This window comes from Muscardinus avellanarius (assembly GCF_963383645.1).
Source record: "Muscardinus avellanarius genome assembly, chromosome: 9".
Classification (NCBI taxonomy): Eukaryota; Metazoa; Chordata; class Mammalia; order Rodentia; family Gliridae; genus Muscardinus; species Muscardinus avellanarius.
This window is the reverse complement of record NC_137795.1, coordinates 53229470-53243821: the sequence shown is the minus strand read 5'-3', so window position 1 is coordinate 53243821 and position 14352 is coordinate 53229470. Positions and strand designations below refer to the sequence as shown.

At 34.0% G+C, this 14352-nt stretch overlaps 1 protein-coding gene across 1 annotated transcript in view; it reads left to right on the top strand.

The window, feature by feature from the left end:
• LOC308266790 (cadherin-related family member 3-like) overlaps positions 1-14352 on the top strand; it is a gene marked incomplete at both ends in the record, with an annotated part of 136443 nt that overhangs the window by 65831 nt on the left and 56260 nt on the right. Inside the window, 5 exons of the mRNA XM_080701189.1 lie at positions 814-994; positions 3564-3720; positions 10030-10135; positions 10863-11084; positions 11555-11700. Coding sequence (XP_080557315.1) covers positions 814-994; positions 3564-3720; positions 10030-10135; positions 10863-11084; positions 11555-11700 — 812 coding nt within the window. The remainder of the gene's footprint in view (positions 1-813; positions 995-3563; positions 3721-10029; positions 10136-10862; positions 11085-11554; positions 11701-14352) is intronic.

The following is a 14352-nucleotide window of genomic DNA, read 5'->3' as shown; positions in this document are numbered from 1 at the left end:
TAGGACTGGGATATAGCCCAGAGGTAGAAAAGTCCCTGGGTTCCACCCACAAACCACACACACACACAAAGAAAATTTTATAACATTTTTTCACAAGTTAATGAAGCAACATATTTAGGAAACTTGAAGACACAGAATGAAAGTTAAAAATGTATATCCAGCAAAATGACCTCATTGATTAAGACAACAGATAAAATTTTAGAAAAATGGAAACAATATGGAAATATTATCCTCTAATTTTTCCTAAGTATTCAACCAGAGAACCAAAATGCCTAGAGAAATTCCAACATCAAAAATGATGTTGAACATCAATTATATTTACCTACCACATAAAGGAGAGAGTGCATTCAACATTAAGGTTACACACAATGTAAATGTAGTACAATAAAATGATTTCAAAGGAAACTGTCAATTAAGATATTACCAATTGTCTTTGTGCTTTTTCTCTGTCCACTGGTCCCCCACTCCACTCACATGCACTTTGCTGGCCCCAACACACCCCAACCTTCACCCTGGGTTTCCTGTGCTCACTGTTCTACGGAGAGCTGAACCTCTCTGTGTGTTCCCCACCACTGTCATAGCCCTCCCATAAATATTTTCTGACCTAGGTAGTTTGCCTGCCTTCTGTCTCCCTCTGATACTTACCCAACACCCACTTCTCACTTATCACAAATGTGACTAGCTGGTGAACTTTATCACGTCAGCAACTGACCTTTTTCTTGTCCTAGGACTATTTGATTCAAGCCATTATTTTAATTCATAACTTACTCATGACATGAATGCTAAATAAATTTTCATCTGCCTGGCTTTTAGATTCAGGGGAGGTCATAACCGCCTACCCTTTGGATTATGAAGATGCAGCCACCCCAAAGTCTTGGATATTATATTTCAGGGCCTATGACAATGAACGAATTCATTCAACAACGGGTACACTCACTGTGACTCTACAAGATGTGAACGACAATCTTCCCCAGTGCTCCCAGGACATTTACACGTAAGTTATGGTAGCGATTTTGTGGCCTACAGATTTTTACATAAAGAGGAACAGAAGAGATAGGTAAGCACAACACCGTGCCTGGATTGAGGCGGTGCCTTTTCATTCGTTCCTTACTTTATTTTCAGAAAATATGTAGCTTCTTTTTCTTTTTCCTCTCATCTTTATTTTCAGACAATATGCAGCTTCTTTTTCCACCCATCTTCTTTATTTGTTCTCAAAAAAGAATAAAATTAAAATCTCAAGTGCTCTAAAATCTGAAGTTTTTTGAATGTTCACATGGTGCCATATTTTAGAATATTTCAGATTTGGAATATAGATAAAAGCAGAGGGAAACCACAGAAATGTCCAGCACCAAAAGATCACCTAGATGGGACTGGTGCCAATTCTATGCTGTAGAATTTAGACGTTTTCTCAAATTGAGTAATAAAAGTTCCTTTTTAATTAGAATATTCATTTGATAGCAGAAATGATGCTTTATAATAAATTATGAAATGTTTTGGGTGGTCTGCCTTTGTCTTCTACTTAAAACATTTTATAGAAAAATGCATGTATTTGATAACTATATAGTAATAAAACAGTAAAAAAGCCATATATACAAATAATGCCTTTGTTCCTTTGAACATTAAAAATCAACTTTTGTGATCTCATAGAAGTGAATAGTCAACTAGTGGTTACCAGAGGATGGGGAGAGAACTGGGGGAAGGCAAATGGGGAAAGGTTAATCAGCGAGTATTAAATTATATACTTAGATAGAATTAAGTAGTTTGGGGTAGTACTGTGGCATAGTAGAAGGACTGTGGATAATAATAAGTCATGGTGTATTTAAACCTCAAAGAATTTTTTTTTAATTTCACTATAAAGTAATGACAAATGTTTGAGAAATAAATATGCATGTATTGGAACATCACATAGTACACATAAGCATGTACAGTTTTCATATTTTATGTATCAGGTAAATATAAATTTAATTTAAAATAAAGAGAATCAACTTTCAGTGTGGAAACTTTTTGCTAGAGTTTTTCTGCTAAAAAGTCAATAGCGGAAATAATTCTGCAGCCACTTCAATCGTAGTTTGCCTTCACTTTTTATTTCAGATAGTCTACAGAATTCTTATTCTTTATTTTGAAACCGGGTCTCACTGAGTTGCAGAGGGTCTCACTAAGTAGCTGAGGCTGTCCGCGAGACACAATCCTCCAGGTCTCAGCCTCCCAAATCCTGAGATTACAAGCATGCACCACCACACCCGGCTTGTCTAGAGTCTTGTTGAGGAAATATTAGAAGAAAATGTTCCTACATATCAATGTCAAACATGAGGAGGGAGGGAGAGGGAATGAGGTGGAAAGTGAGGAAGGGCTAAATGAGTGATGTGTGCCTGTATGCCTCTACCATCTGTACTTCCTTTAGATGTATAACTACAGTGCACCAAAAAAAAATTGTTTCTAGAATGTTTCTCATGTTAATGGACAATTCATCTCTTATTTCACTATTTTTATCCCTAAATACTTTCAATATTAAATTAGAAACATTCTCTTTAAAGCAGAGGAAAATATAGTTGTTTGTACTAGGCAAAATACTCACCACTTAATTTCTGTAAAAAAATGAACTATAACTGGCTAAACCCAGTAAGCATTTCTTCACTTCTTATGAGAAGAACCACACAGATCTGTTGGCTGCACACTGCAGCACTCCTTGCTGTCACTCCGGACCTCAGTTTAATTTAATGATCTGCCTTTGTCATGTTGTTACTTTTTCTCCTAAGTTAATAGAGAAAAAGAAGAGAGTATGGGAAGGTACTCCAAATATGAATCACATTACCTAGAACTGATAGCCTTTCCCTTCCTGTTTTATGTCCCAGTGCACCTGGCATGATCCAAGAACAGGAGTTGTAGGGAAACCAGGAAATATGGAGGGAAATATGAATATTGGTAAGAATCAACAGTCCCTGGTCACTCATAAGTAAATTTAATAGTCAGTTCTCCATTACCTTATTTCAAAACTGGAGACAAAGATACGGTATCTGCCTAGAGGAACAAGCAGGGCTGAACTAATTTCAGGAGATTGCTACAAATACAAAATCATGAATCTGTGGCACAATAATAAGTATATTTTACTAAATTTGCTGCCTGTTAACCCAACATAATAGCAGTTCATTTCCTTTGGCCTCTGCAAGGATGACAAATTTTAAGTAATTTTTCAGCTGGGCGTGGTGGCGCATGCTTGTAATCCCAGCATTCGGGAGGCTGAGACAGAAGGATCAAGGTTCGTGGATAGCCTCAGCTACTTAGTGAGGTCCTCTGCAACTCAGTGAAACTCTGTTTCATAATAAAGAATAAAAAATAGGGCTGGGGGTGTAGCTTGGAGGTTGGTTGTTCCTGGGTTCCATCTCCAGTGCCACAAAATAATAATAATAATAATTTTTAGCCAACACTGTGATTTTCTTACTGGCCAAAGTGATTATTTAAAATGTGAGCACAATTTGAAATGTCTTTTATATTAATTTTATCAACTGCACCAATCTATGTTAACTTGTTATTCTACATTTTTTCTCATATTTTGCTCATGACAGAATTGAACTTCCTGAAAATACCCCACCTGAAACTCTTCTAGTCTTGCTAAGTTGTACAGATAATGATGGAACTGCTCCCAATAACAATATAACTTATCATTTGATTGTGGATACTTTTTCAAACAAAACCTTTATTCTCACAAACAATGAACTAAAAGTAAGTATTTTAAAGCTGCTCTTAGATTGTGGCCCTGTGATTAACCTTAGATAGAAAAAACATTGTATTTTTATTATTACAAAATTCTTAATGAACTACAGTAGTTCAAATAGCTGATGGCAGAATTTGTTCCTGGATTTTCAACTGAACCTTAAATTGCCAGCAACATATCTTGCTTTGGGATGAATGCCGGAATGCAATTTTGACCTTGGGCACTGAACTAGGAAGGTTAGAAATTTCCTAGAACAAATGGTCCTGTGATAAAATACTGTTAATTCCTCTGGGATGTGTTGAATTTACCTTTAATAAATGTTAAGTAACTATTGAACATACTATATAAATAAAATAAATGTGAATACTTTATTACAGCATGCAGGAACATACAAAAACTGAAATATTTTATCAATTCAGAAAACACAGGTTTATTACAAGTTTTTAGCACTAAGTCAGACTATATGTTGTTATATTCATATATTTTTTATAAGAGTAGACAAAGTTAAATTAGGCATTATGGACAACATAGTGATAAAAGTTGCCTATCTGACCAATTAATTACCTAATGAAAAATCCCTTATGGACTGGATGAGTAAGTCGTAAGTAACAAGGACTTTTTAACTTCATTTTTATGCTAAGGAGTTGACATTAGACTCCTACCCAAGATGCCTTTCATACAAACCCCTGTCTTATTTAGCACTTGCTATCTCACTCTGACTCAGGTGTGGAATTATTTCTACAACTTTAAAATACTCTGATGTCTTTCGCTGTGCACCGCAATCCTGATGTTCATGCTGTCATTGTGGCAGAAAATGCACCCACTTTTCTGTGTCCGCTTTACCTACATGCTTTTACACAATCTTAAATACTTTACATTGACATTTCTTTTAGAAAGCCATCCCTAGTTTTTTTCTTTCCTAGGTATAGATCATGTGCTTCTCCTTGGGTTCTTACAACATTTTCCTGTCACTCCTACCATCACACTAATACCATCTACCATCTCTATATCTTTCAAATTAGACAGTGAAAGAAAAAATATGTTATTATTCCAGTACTATGACAGATACTTAGACTGGTTGGATATATATTTGTCTATAGCTGAATAAATGAGTTATAAATGAACAAAGTTAATCTGTGAAATAATTGCATAAAAATCGACAGGATTTAGTGAAAAAGTACTGTCAAATACATCAGAGTCACGTTTTCATAATTCACTGCAGCTGAAAGATAGTATTGATATGAACAAGATAGTAGAATGGGCCGGGTGTGGTAGCACACACTTGTACTCCCAGCTTTGGGAGGCTAAGACAGTTCGCGGACAGCCTCAGATACATAGTGAGGGCCTCTAACTCAGAGAGACCCTGTTACAATATAAAGAATAAAAAAATAGTGCTGGGGGTGTAGTTCGGAGGTATAATACCCCTGGGTTCAATCCTCAGTACTGCAAGAAAAAAAAATAGTAAGATGTATCTTTGTAACAGTATATTATATTGATATTGTGAATAATGAATATATGTACTATGATATATGTCAAATATATAATATAAACTTTTCAATTAGGAATGTAAACATTATGACACTATATAATATTTTTTAAATTTCTTCCTATTCAAACAGCCTCTAATAAGAATAAAACAAGCCCCAGAACATACAGGAACAAACAAACAAAAAAATTGTTGTGTTGGACCTGCTCTAAAATTTTGACCAGTCACAAAATTTGTAGAATCAAAACCATTGAAACAGAATATCCAATGGTGAACTTACCTACCTTTTTCTAGAAATTATGGAATATTAATTTCAATTAAAATCATTTATTGATTATATATCCCCTTTCCCTTCTTTCCAAACTGTATTATAATTAGACAAATAGTATTAATTTCAAAGAATAATTAAGTTCAGTGGAAATATTCTAATCTTGCTACAGCAACCAGGGAAGAGAAACTGACACAATTTTAATGCTTAGTTAATTAAATATTTATTAGAGAAATAGAAAAACAAAATGAATTTGGCCTCCCAACAATGCTTGAATTTTAAATTCACAAATGGCTATAATTTAGATATAAAAATTTTAAGTGTAAAAATGAAATTGATTTGTTTTTATGGTCATACATTGGCATGTATATTGTAGTAAAAGGGGAATCGGTTTTAGCAGTTACTCAAAAGTTGGGCTTATAATAATTATCAAACTCTTATGTTAAATTAATGATTGAAATATTATAGACTAGTATATATAAACTTTAAATTATCTTAATTGATTTTCATCAGGGTACTAGGGATAGCCCTATAATTTTAATGTTTAACAATGAATAAGTTAATATTTAATTAAGTGATTTTATAGGCAACATATTTACTTACAAGTAGGATAACATGCATATTTCTTTATAAATATTGATAACCATGCATTTTATTAGGTTATTTTTAATGGGCATTGATGAAAAAGTCACTGCACTATATTCTATTAGTCAACCCATTTTTGAGTATTAGCTGAGGCATAAATATTTGATATTTTCAAGATAAAATAATTAACATATTTGCATGTTATAAAGCATAGTAATAAAATGAAGTCCTACACCCATCAATAAATCCACTTGAGAATGAGAAGATGGGTAATAGTTGGCTTTATTCCTTGCCATTTTCTGCTTGTCCTCTAGAGGCACTCAAAATCCTGATTTTTGTGTTTGTCACTGCTTTAAGGATTTTATAGTTTTATCATCTCTGTATATGTTCTTAGACAATATTATCGTGCTTGCTTAGTCCTTGAGCTTCAAAACAGTGGTAGGATCTATGTGGTCTGTAGTGACTTGAAATTTAAGTTATGTTTCTAAGAGTCATCTATGTATGAGGAATGTCTGTCCATCTATCTAATTGCATGCTTTCCTTAATATTCTTTTGGGTGAGTCTGAGCATGCTCTTATTGATGGAAATTTGAATTTCCTCCTGATTTCTCTTTATTTTGAGTAATGTTAAATGATTATTATTGTGTTTCTCTCGGTGCCCTCTTGGTATACTTTCTCTAGGTTAGATAGCTAAGAACAGAATTACCATGTCAAGGGTATGCAAATGTTCAACTACATAAAGTAGCATCAAGTTGTTTCCCAATCTGGCTGTATCAGTTTCCACTCTCCCAGCAGTGTATCAGCATTGCTCTTGTTAAATATCCTATTCTAATAATCTGGGACTCTCACGTAACTTACATGATTTTCGGGATTAGTAATAGGGTTTCACATCTTTTCATATATTGAACAACTGTGTGAGTATCCTATATTTTCCTAAAAATATTTTAACAAATGGCCTTTTACATGTGTGTGTGTGTGTGTGTGTGTGTGTGTGTGTGTGTGTGTTGCTGGGTATTGGGAATTGAACCCAGGGGCTTTCTACCTCTGAGATAAACCCACAAACCTTTAGTTTATGTAGAATTACTGTATGTGTTTGTGTCTGCCTCTGTTTAGTTTATTATAGTAATTGCAATTATTTTCAATACTCCATTTATTTGTATTTTTATATTATTATAATCTCAGTAGAATTAGAAAAGACAACTGATGATTTTGGAGGAGAATTTTCAGATTTTTTTTTTTTTTTTTTTTGGTGGTACTTGGGGTGGAACCCAGGGGCTTTTCTACCTCCAAGCTATACTCCCAGACCTATTTTATATTTTATTTGGAAACAGGGTTTCACTAAGTTGCTGAGAGCTTCACTAAGTAGCTGAGGCTGGCTTCGAACTTTTGAGATCCTTCTGTCTCGGCCTCCCAAGCATGTGGATTGATTACAAGCGTGTGCCACTATGCCCGATGTTCCATGTGTTTTTTATTTCACCTTTATCTACTTAGAATGTAGACTATAGAATTATTATTTATATTTATTTATTTATTTATTTATTTATTTATTTATTTATTTATTTATTGGTGGTACTGGGGTTCCTGGAAACCCTTCTACCTCAGGGCTACACTCCCAGACCTATTTTTATATTTTTATTTGGAAACAGTCTCTTAAGCCAGTGAGGCTGGCTTCAAACCTGCATGATCCTCCTGTCTCCACCTCCCAAGCGTGGAGATTACAAGTGTGCGCCACCACGCCCCCGTGCTAGACTATAGAATTTTAGAGTTGAATAGTGCCTCAGGACTAATATTCAACTTATTCATAAAGAAACTAGTTTTCTCCTATTTGACCAATTCATTTATAGTCCCTAATTTCTCAAAATCTTGGAACATTATAGGATCTTAAAGAAACAAGGCAATTGACCTATGCTTTTAATTTTTTTTTTTATTGGTGCATTGTAGTCATGCATCTTAATGGGATAAAAGACGGTGGAGACATACAAGCACATCTTACCCAATTAGCCCTTACCCAAGAAACTCTAGATAAAGAAGGAGATTCTATAGATAAGCAAATAAGGCAACCTAACTGAGGGGATGGGAGAAGAAATAGGGAAACTCTCTAAAGCACATGATGGACCTATGCTTTTTTTTATATATATATAACAACTAATCACCTAGTTGCTACACATAACTTCCCTGTCCAAAATGTTGACTGCTTGTTTTGAAAAAATAGTTAATAATTATAGAGTCACAAAAAGGCCCTTAGAGAGGCTGGAGACACAGCCTGCGATTTCATTCTTCCCGCTATTCCCTTAGATGGTCTCAGATCTAGTCCAGGCTATGACCACCCTGAGGATTGTGTGATTATGCATGAGCTGTAGAGGGAACACTCTTAGATTGCCCCTTCTATTTAACATTATTAAAGATCCTGAAAACATCATGCCTGCCCTGCACATCCATCCCGGGAGAGTATAGCGAAAGAGCAAAAATATGAGATGCTTTGACCTCTCTCACAGAGGCGGTCTCAAGTTCTGTTTTTGCATGATTTTGAAACTTGCAATTCAAAGCTTGCTTCTGGGAGATTATTCCCGCTAATGCTAACCCAGACCTAACTCATTTTGAAAAAATGCAAGTAAATTCATGCCAACTTCTTTTCACAAATCTTAAATATACAATATAGTAACTACAGATGCCTCTTGGCTTATGATGAGGTTATGTACAGATTAAATCCATCATGAGTTGGGAATTTTGCAAGTTTTTGAAAATGCATTTAATACACCTAACAGAAAACATCATAGTTTAGGAACACAGTATACAGCAGAGAATCAGTGGTTTCCCCTTGTCGTGGTGCCGCTGACTGGCGGCGGGGGTGGAGGGGGAGCTGGTCAACTGCTTGCTGTTGCCCAGTATCATGAGAGAATATCATATACATATCACTAATCCAGAAAAAAAAATCAAAATCCAAAATCTGAAGTATATTCCTACTAAAAATACATTACTTTGGCACTATTATAAAACGAAAATATTAGCCAGGCGTGGTTGTGCACTCTTGTAATCCCAGTACTTGGGAGGCTGAGACAAGAGAATCGCAGGTCCTCGGCGAGCCTCAGCTACTTAGTGAGGCCCTCCAGAACTTAGTGAGACCTTGTTTCAAAATAAAGAATAAAAAAAATAGGGCTGGAAGTGTAGTTCAGAGGCAGAGTGCCTCTGGATTCAATTGCCAGCACTGCAAAATAAATAAATAATAAATAATAAATAAATAAATAAATAAATAAATAAAAAATGAAAATACTGTAAATTGAATTATAGTAAGCCAGGGACCATCTATATTTATGTATGAGATAGAAAGAAGTATGGCAAACTGATAAATATAAGCAAACACACATAAATATAAAAAACCTTGCTTTGTTATGAATGTATTTTACAATATAACATAACTATAAAGTGCCAGAATATGCATTAATATTATCTTAGTTTTGCAATACATTTATAAATTATATAAGACTTTGCTCAGTAGTAGGGAAGACTTAGCTACATGTTCCTTTGAACATCTAAAAATGTGGCTCATCCAAATTAAAATATGTTGTAATTGTGAAATAAGTGATGGATTTCATAGAACTAACATAAACACACAAATGTGAGCATCTCCAGTATTTTTGTTGACATGTTGAAATAATATTTGACATTTCTTTGATTAAATAAAAATAAAATGCCTATTAAATTAATTTAAAAGATTTTGTTGGTGCATCCCAAGTACTACTACTACTACTACTACTACTACTATTAATTTTACTTAAAATGTTTTAATTTGGCTACTAGAAAAGCTAAAATTAACACTTGGCTTGCATTTGTGGCTCAGATTGCATTCCGATTGGACAACACTGTTATAAAGTACCACTTTCACTTATTTACCATGTATCTTAGGTTTAGATTCCTAAAAGTGACAAAATAGATGCTTAATCAAAACAAAACTGTTGATGTACTATTTTTTTATTTACAGATTGGATTTATGCATCTAGATTTTGATAATGCTATTTTTGCAGGAATGCACTTCAAGTATACATTGTTTGTGAGAGTATCTGATGAAGGAAGCCCTGTGCTCTCAAGTAAGAAGTTATTTATTTGAAATGTTAAAATAGTTTGAATTATGTAAAGTATGCAGTATTTTTAAAATAGTTCTTAGAAGCTTATCATATTTTAAAATATTCTAGTGACCCATAATAAAGCACGTGGATTTTTACATTAAGCAATTTACTGAATATATACTATTATTTAAAAACTGAAAGACTAAGTAAAAACTAGAACTAGTTTGATATAATGATGCTCAAATGTTTAATACAGCACATTTCAGTTATTTAAAGTCATTGTCAAGGTGAAGTTTTCTGTAACATTTGTGTATTTAAAATATTTCTCAGGAATTTATTTTATATTCGAGAAAATACTAATATTCAGACTCTCATAGTAAATTTCACTTTATGATTGATTATGTTGACATGGTGAAAATATTTTGGTGACATTCCAACTATTAAAATTTGTTTGCCATTGGAAATTATTATTTTAAATTGAGAAAATAACATTTATATCTAATCATATTATAAAAAGCAATGGCTTTGATGGGTGTTCAAAATCAGTTAAAAAGTATTTTAATACTACACTTACTTTTAAAAAGATAAAATTGACAATAAAATAACAATATACATGTAATTATGCTGCTTATTTACTTAGAATTTAATATGTAGTATCAGGTGTTGATTAAAAAAGAAAAAAGAAGTAAGAGTTATCAAGAAGACCTGGTTATCCTTGTTACATGTTTATGTACATTTCTATCCATAGCAATTATCACAATCATCGTGAGGCTGAGTCGCATAAATGAACTGAATCCAACTGGAACAGCGTCAGCATTTACCTTCAGTGTCTTTGAAAATAGTCCAGCTGATACACTAGTTGGAAAAATTACATTTGCAGATGCAGACTGGCCATTTAACAATATAAAATATGCCATTGTTGGAGGCAATTTGGGAAAACCTCCCAAATTTTACATTGAACCAGATACAGGTATTTTAAAAATACGGATAATAACAAAAATAAAAAAGCTGATTATAGTCATTTGGAATCTATTTCATTTAGAATCTACGGGCATGGGAATATCTTTAACAAAATTTTCTCTTGAAGTGTGCAGTGGTGTTTGCTTGGTTTGTCAGCTCTATCTATAAATTCTTACTTAGAGCTGGGAGAGCTGTGGAGCTTTGATCTTTGATATATTGAACTTCAGAAAGCCTTTGCACATGCACGTTCTGCCCTATACTCACGAATGTGACTAAAATAGTGGATGCATTAGCATCTGTTATGATTTTTCTACTAAAATACACCTTAGGGCTATGAACATATAATGACATTGATTTATATTAGTTAATTTCCATTTGTTACTGTCATGACTATTTCATAGACATAGTTTGCAATTCAGCATAAGTTGAAGATATTTACTAGTGTTGGGATTACAAGTGTCCCATTATTTATTGCATCAGGAATGATAAAACTATTGGGCTCATTAGACAGAGAAGCTGAATCACAGTACAAGATTGTTGTGAGAATTTCAGACTTTGACAATGACGCTATCCCTGACCCGCTCAGACAGAGAAGTGCTACTGCTCAGGTGACCATCAATGTTCAGGTAAGCATGAGTCACTTTCTCCGATAATGTTCTCCCTTCAAGGACATAGATTCTTGAGAAATAAAGGATAGTAGTGAATGCTAAAGTTCAGTGCCCTCTGCATGGACTTAAATTCAGAGAGTGATGTGATTGGTTCAAAAGTATTTTAACTAAAACACACAAATGATAATACTGTTGCTAGATGCAAACCAATCTATTAGACATAATTTGCTTTTCCGGCAGATCCAAACTTAGACAACGAGTGCCTAATACCTCTGGTTGCATTTAAGTTGTTAGAAGAATCAGTCTGGGTTAAACATTTTTTCATAAACTAACAAGCCTACACTCAGAGTTTTGGGAGATTTTCTTGACATATCTTAATCTGTTCCTCTGTCTGACTGTTCTTTCCCCTCTCTTGGTTTTACTGAAGCAATGTCTTAATATTTTTACTTGTAAAGATTCTGAGAAATAAGTCACAGAGCTTTACAAACATAAAATATAGAGACAGGGACTTAAAAATGTTTCTTAAATATTCAGTGCAAGAATATATTTGACTTGGCTTGCTCAAGGCTTACATCAATACCATTCCATGTGTTACTTTCATTGGAGGAATTGTATAGAAAGAAAAAATTCTTTCTTATAGGCAATGCCAATTTTTCTTTATCTTATGATGTTGTTTGCATTCTCTTTTGCTACTTGAAAGCAGTACAAATTCCAACCCTGGAACCTATAGAAAAGGCAATAACTTCCAATAATAATAAAAAAAAAAGATTTAAAGCCACAGACATTGTTTGGAGCCTGTGCATACTTCTTCTCGGTGAGCATGTTCAGATGTGCCCTTGCTGAGCTACAATAGTCAGTGGTGTACATGACTCAGTGTTTTAATCCCCACTATAGGCTCATTATGTCTGGAAAGCACAATCAACCAGGCCAAAAATTTTTGTGGAGAGAAATTTAATGAAGTGACTCCAGTGGTTTCAACCATGACTCAAGGTTGTCATAATCTAATGAACCTTCTTTCCTTACTTACGTAAGCTTCCAATAATACATACCAAGTACACTCTAAGTCACGGTTTAAGTATCAGTCAATGTTCTTTATGCTTCTATAAACTGATTATTGACATTTTCATTTTGTGTGTGAACTACTATATCTCAGTAGTCATGAAAAAAACTCTTGATTCTCTACCCATAAAAATATTCATATCTATTTCTTTTATGGGAGTGAAAATGTATGCAGGAATGAGTACTTGATTTCTTGAGATTAGGCAAAAGATAGGTGGCTTCTCTTTTGCTTGGAATATGAGTACAGAATTTTAATACCCGTCTTCTGAAAATACTTCCAACCCAACTTCAGGTGGCAGATGTCAGAATGTTCATATCAGAAAAGTAAGCTGAAGGCTAGCTCAGTGGTAAAGCACTTTGCCAGGCACAAGTGAAGTCCTGGGTTCCATACTCAGCATTGAAAAGGAAAAAAAAAATTTTTTTGAAGCCTAAATCCCCCAGCATACTACAGTTTTTTTTTTTAAATACTATACCTTGTTCTCAAAAAAATTAGAGATAAAACAATATAAAAATACTACTTAATTCAGAGGTACATAAGTGAATCTAAATTTTATCTACAAGAATGAACAAATAAAATCTGTGGCTTTTATAAAATGAAAGATTACTACTACTATGGAATGAATAACTATACTCCACCCCAAATTCATATGTTGAAGCCCTGGCCCCAGTGCGTTGTCTTTGGAGGTTACTTGCATTTGTGTTAAAATTAAATCAGAATTAAATAAACAAATAAAGGTGAGGCCTGGCCTGATAGGATGAGTGTCTTTATGAAAAGAGACATCAGAGGTTGTATTCTCTCCTCTATGTGGGGATACGGTGAGAAACTGGCTGTCTACAAGCCAGAAAGAGCTCTCCCCCGAACTTGGCACTGCCACACCTGGACCATGGAGTTGCCAGCCCCCAGAAATGTGAGAAATAACTATGTTTTTTAAGCCATACAGTCTGTGGCATTTGCTATGGCACCCCAAACAGACCAAGAAAAATGCCAATTTGTTTCAGCAAACAAACAAAAATCTTAGAAAGCAATAATAATATTTAAACATATATTCTTAGTTAATACATGTATAGATCAATGAAACCTAGTAGTAAGTCTAAGAGTCAAGGTATATAATAGAGTTTAAAGATGAATGATCACATGAATGAGTATAGAATAACTAGGTACCCCTTTTGGTAAACAATGAATGTGGAAGAGAGAGAGACCTGTCCTGTAAATCAAAGCAGATATCTAAAGGAAATTTGCTTTCATCTAGTGAGAGACAAAATTTTTGTATCTATATTACTCAAGGTAAATAAATCGATATCCACAGCAGTAATGTGCCTGCCTGAATCTGGAGAAAAGCAAAATCAAAAGTATTCTTTCTTTTTTTACTAATGTCAAAACAAAACAACCCCCCCTCAAATCCAAACAAAAACAATTTCATAGCATGATCATATATTGTCTATTACACCACCATGTACTTGCTGACAAGAATTTGCATACAAAATTGAAGGCCGTTTTGTCTCCTGCAAAGAGCATGATAAATTTCCTTAGAGGATAGTTTCTAAATCATCGCTGTCTTTTCTGTGATTCTTTTGAAGAAACTGTTACCAAACACATGCCCTTTGTTTCCA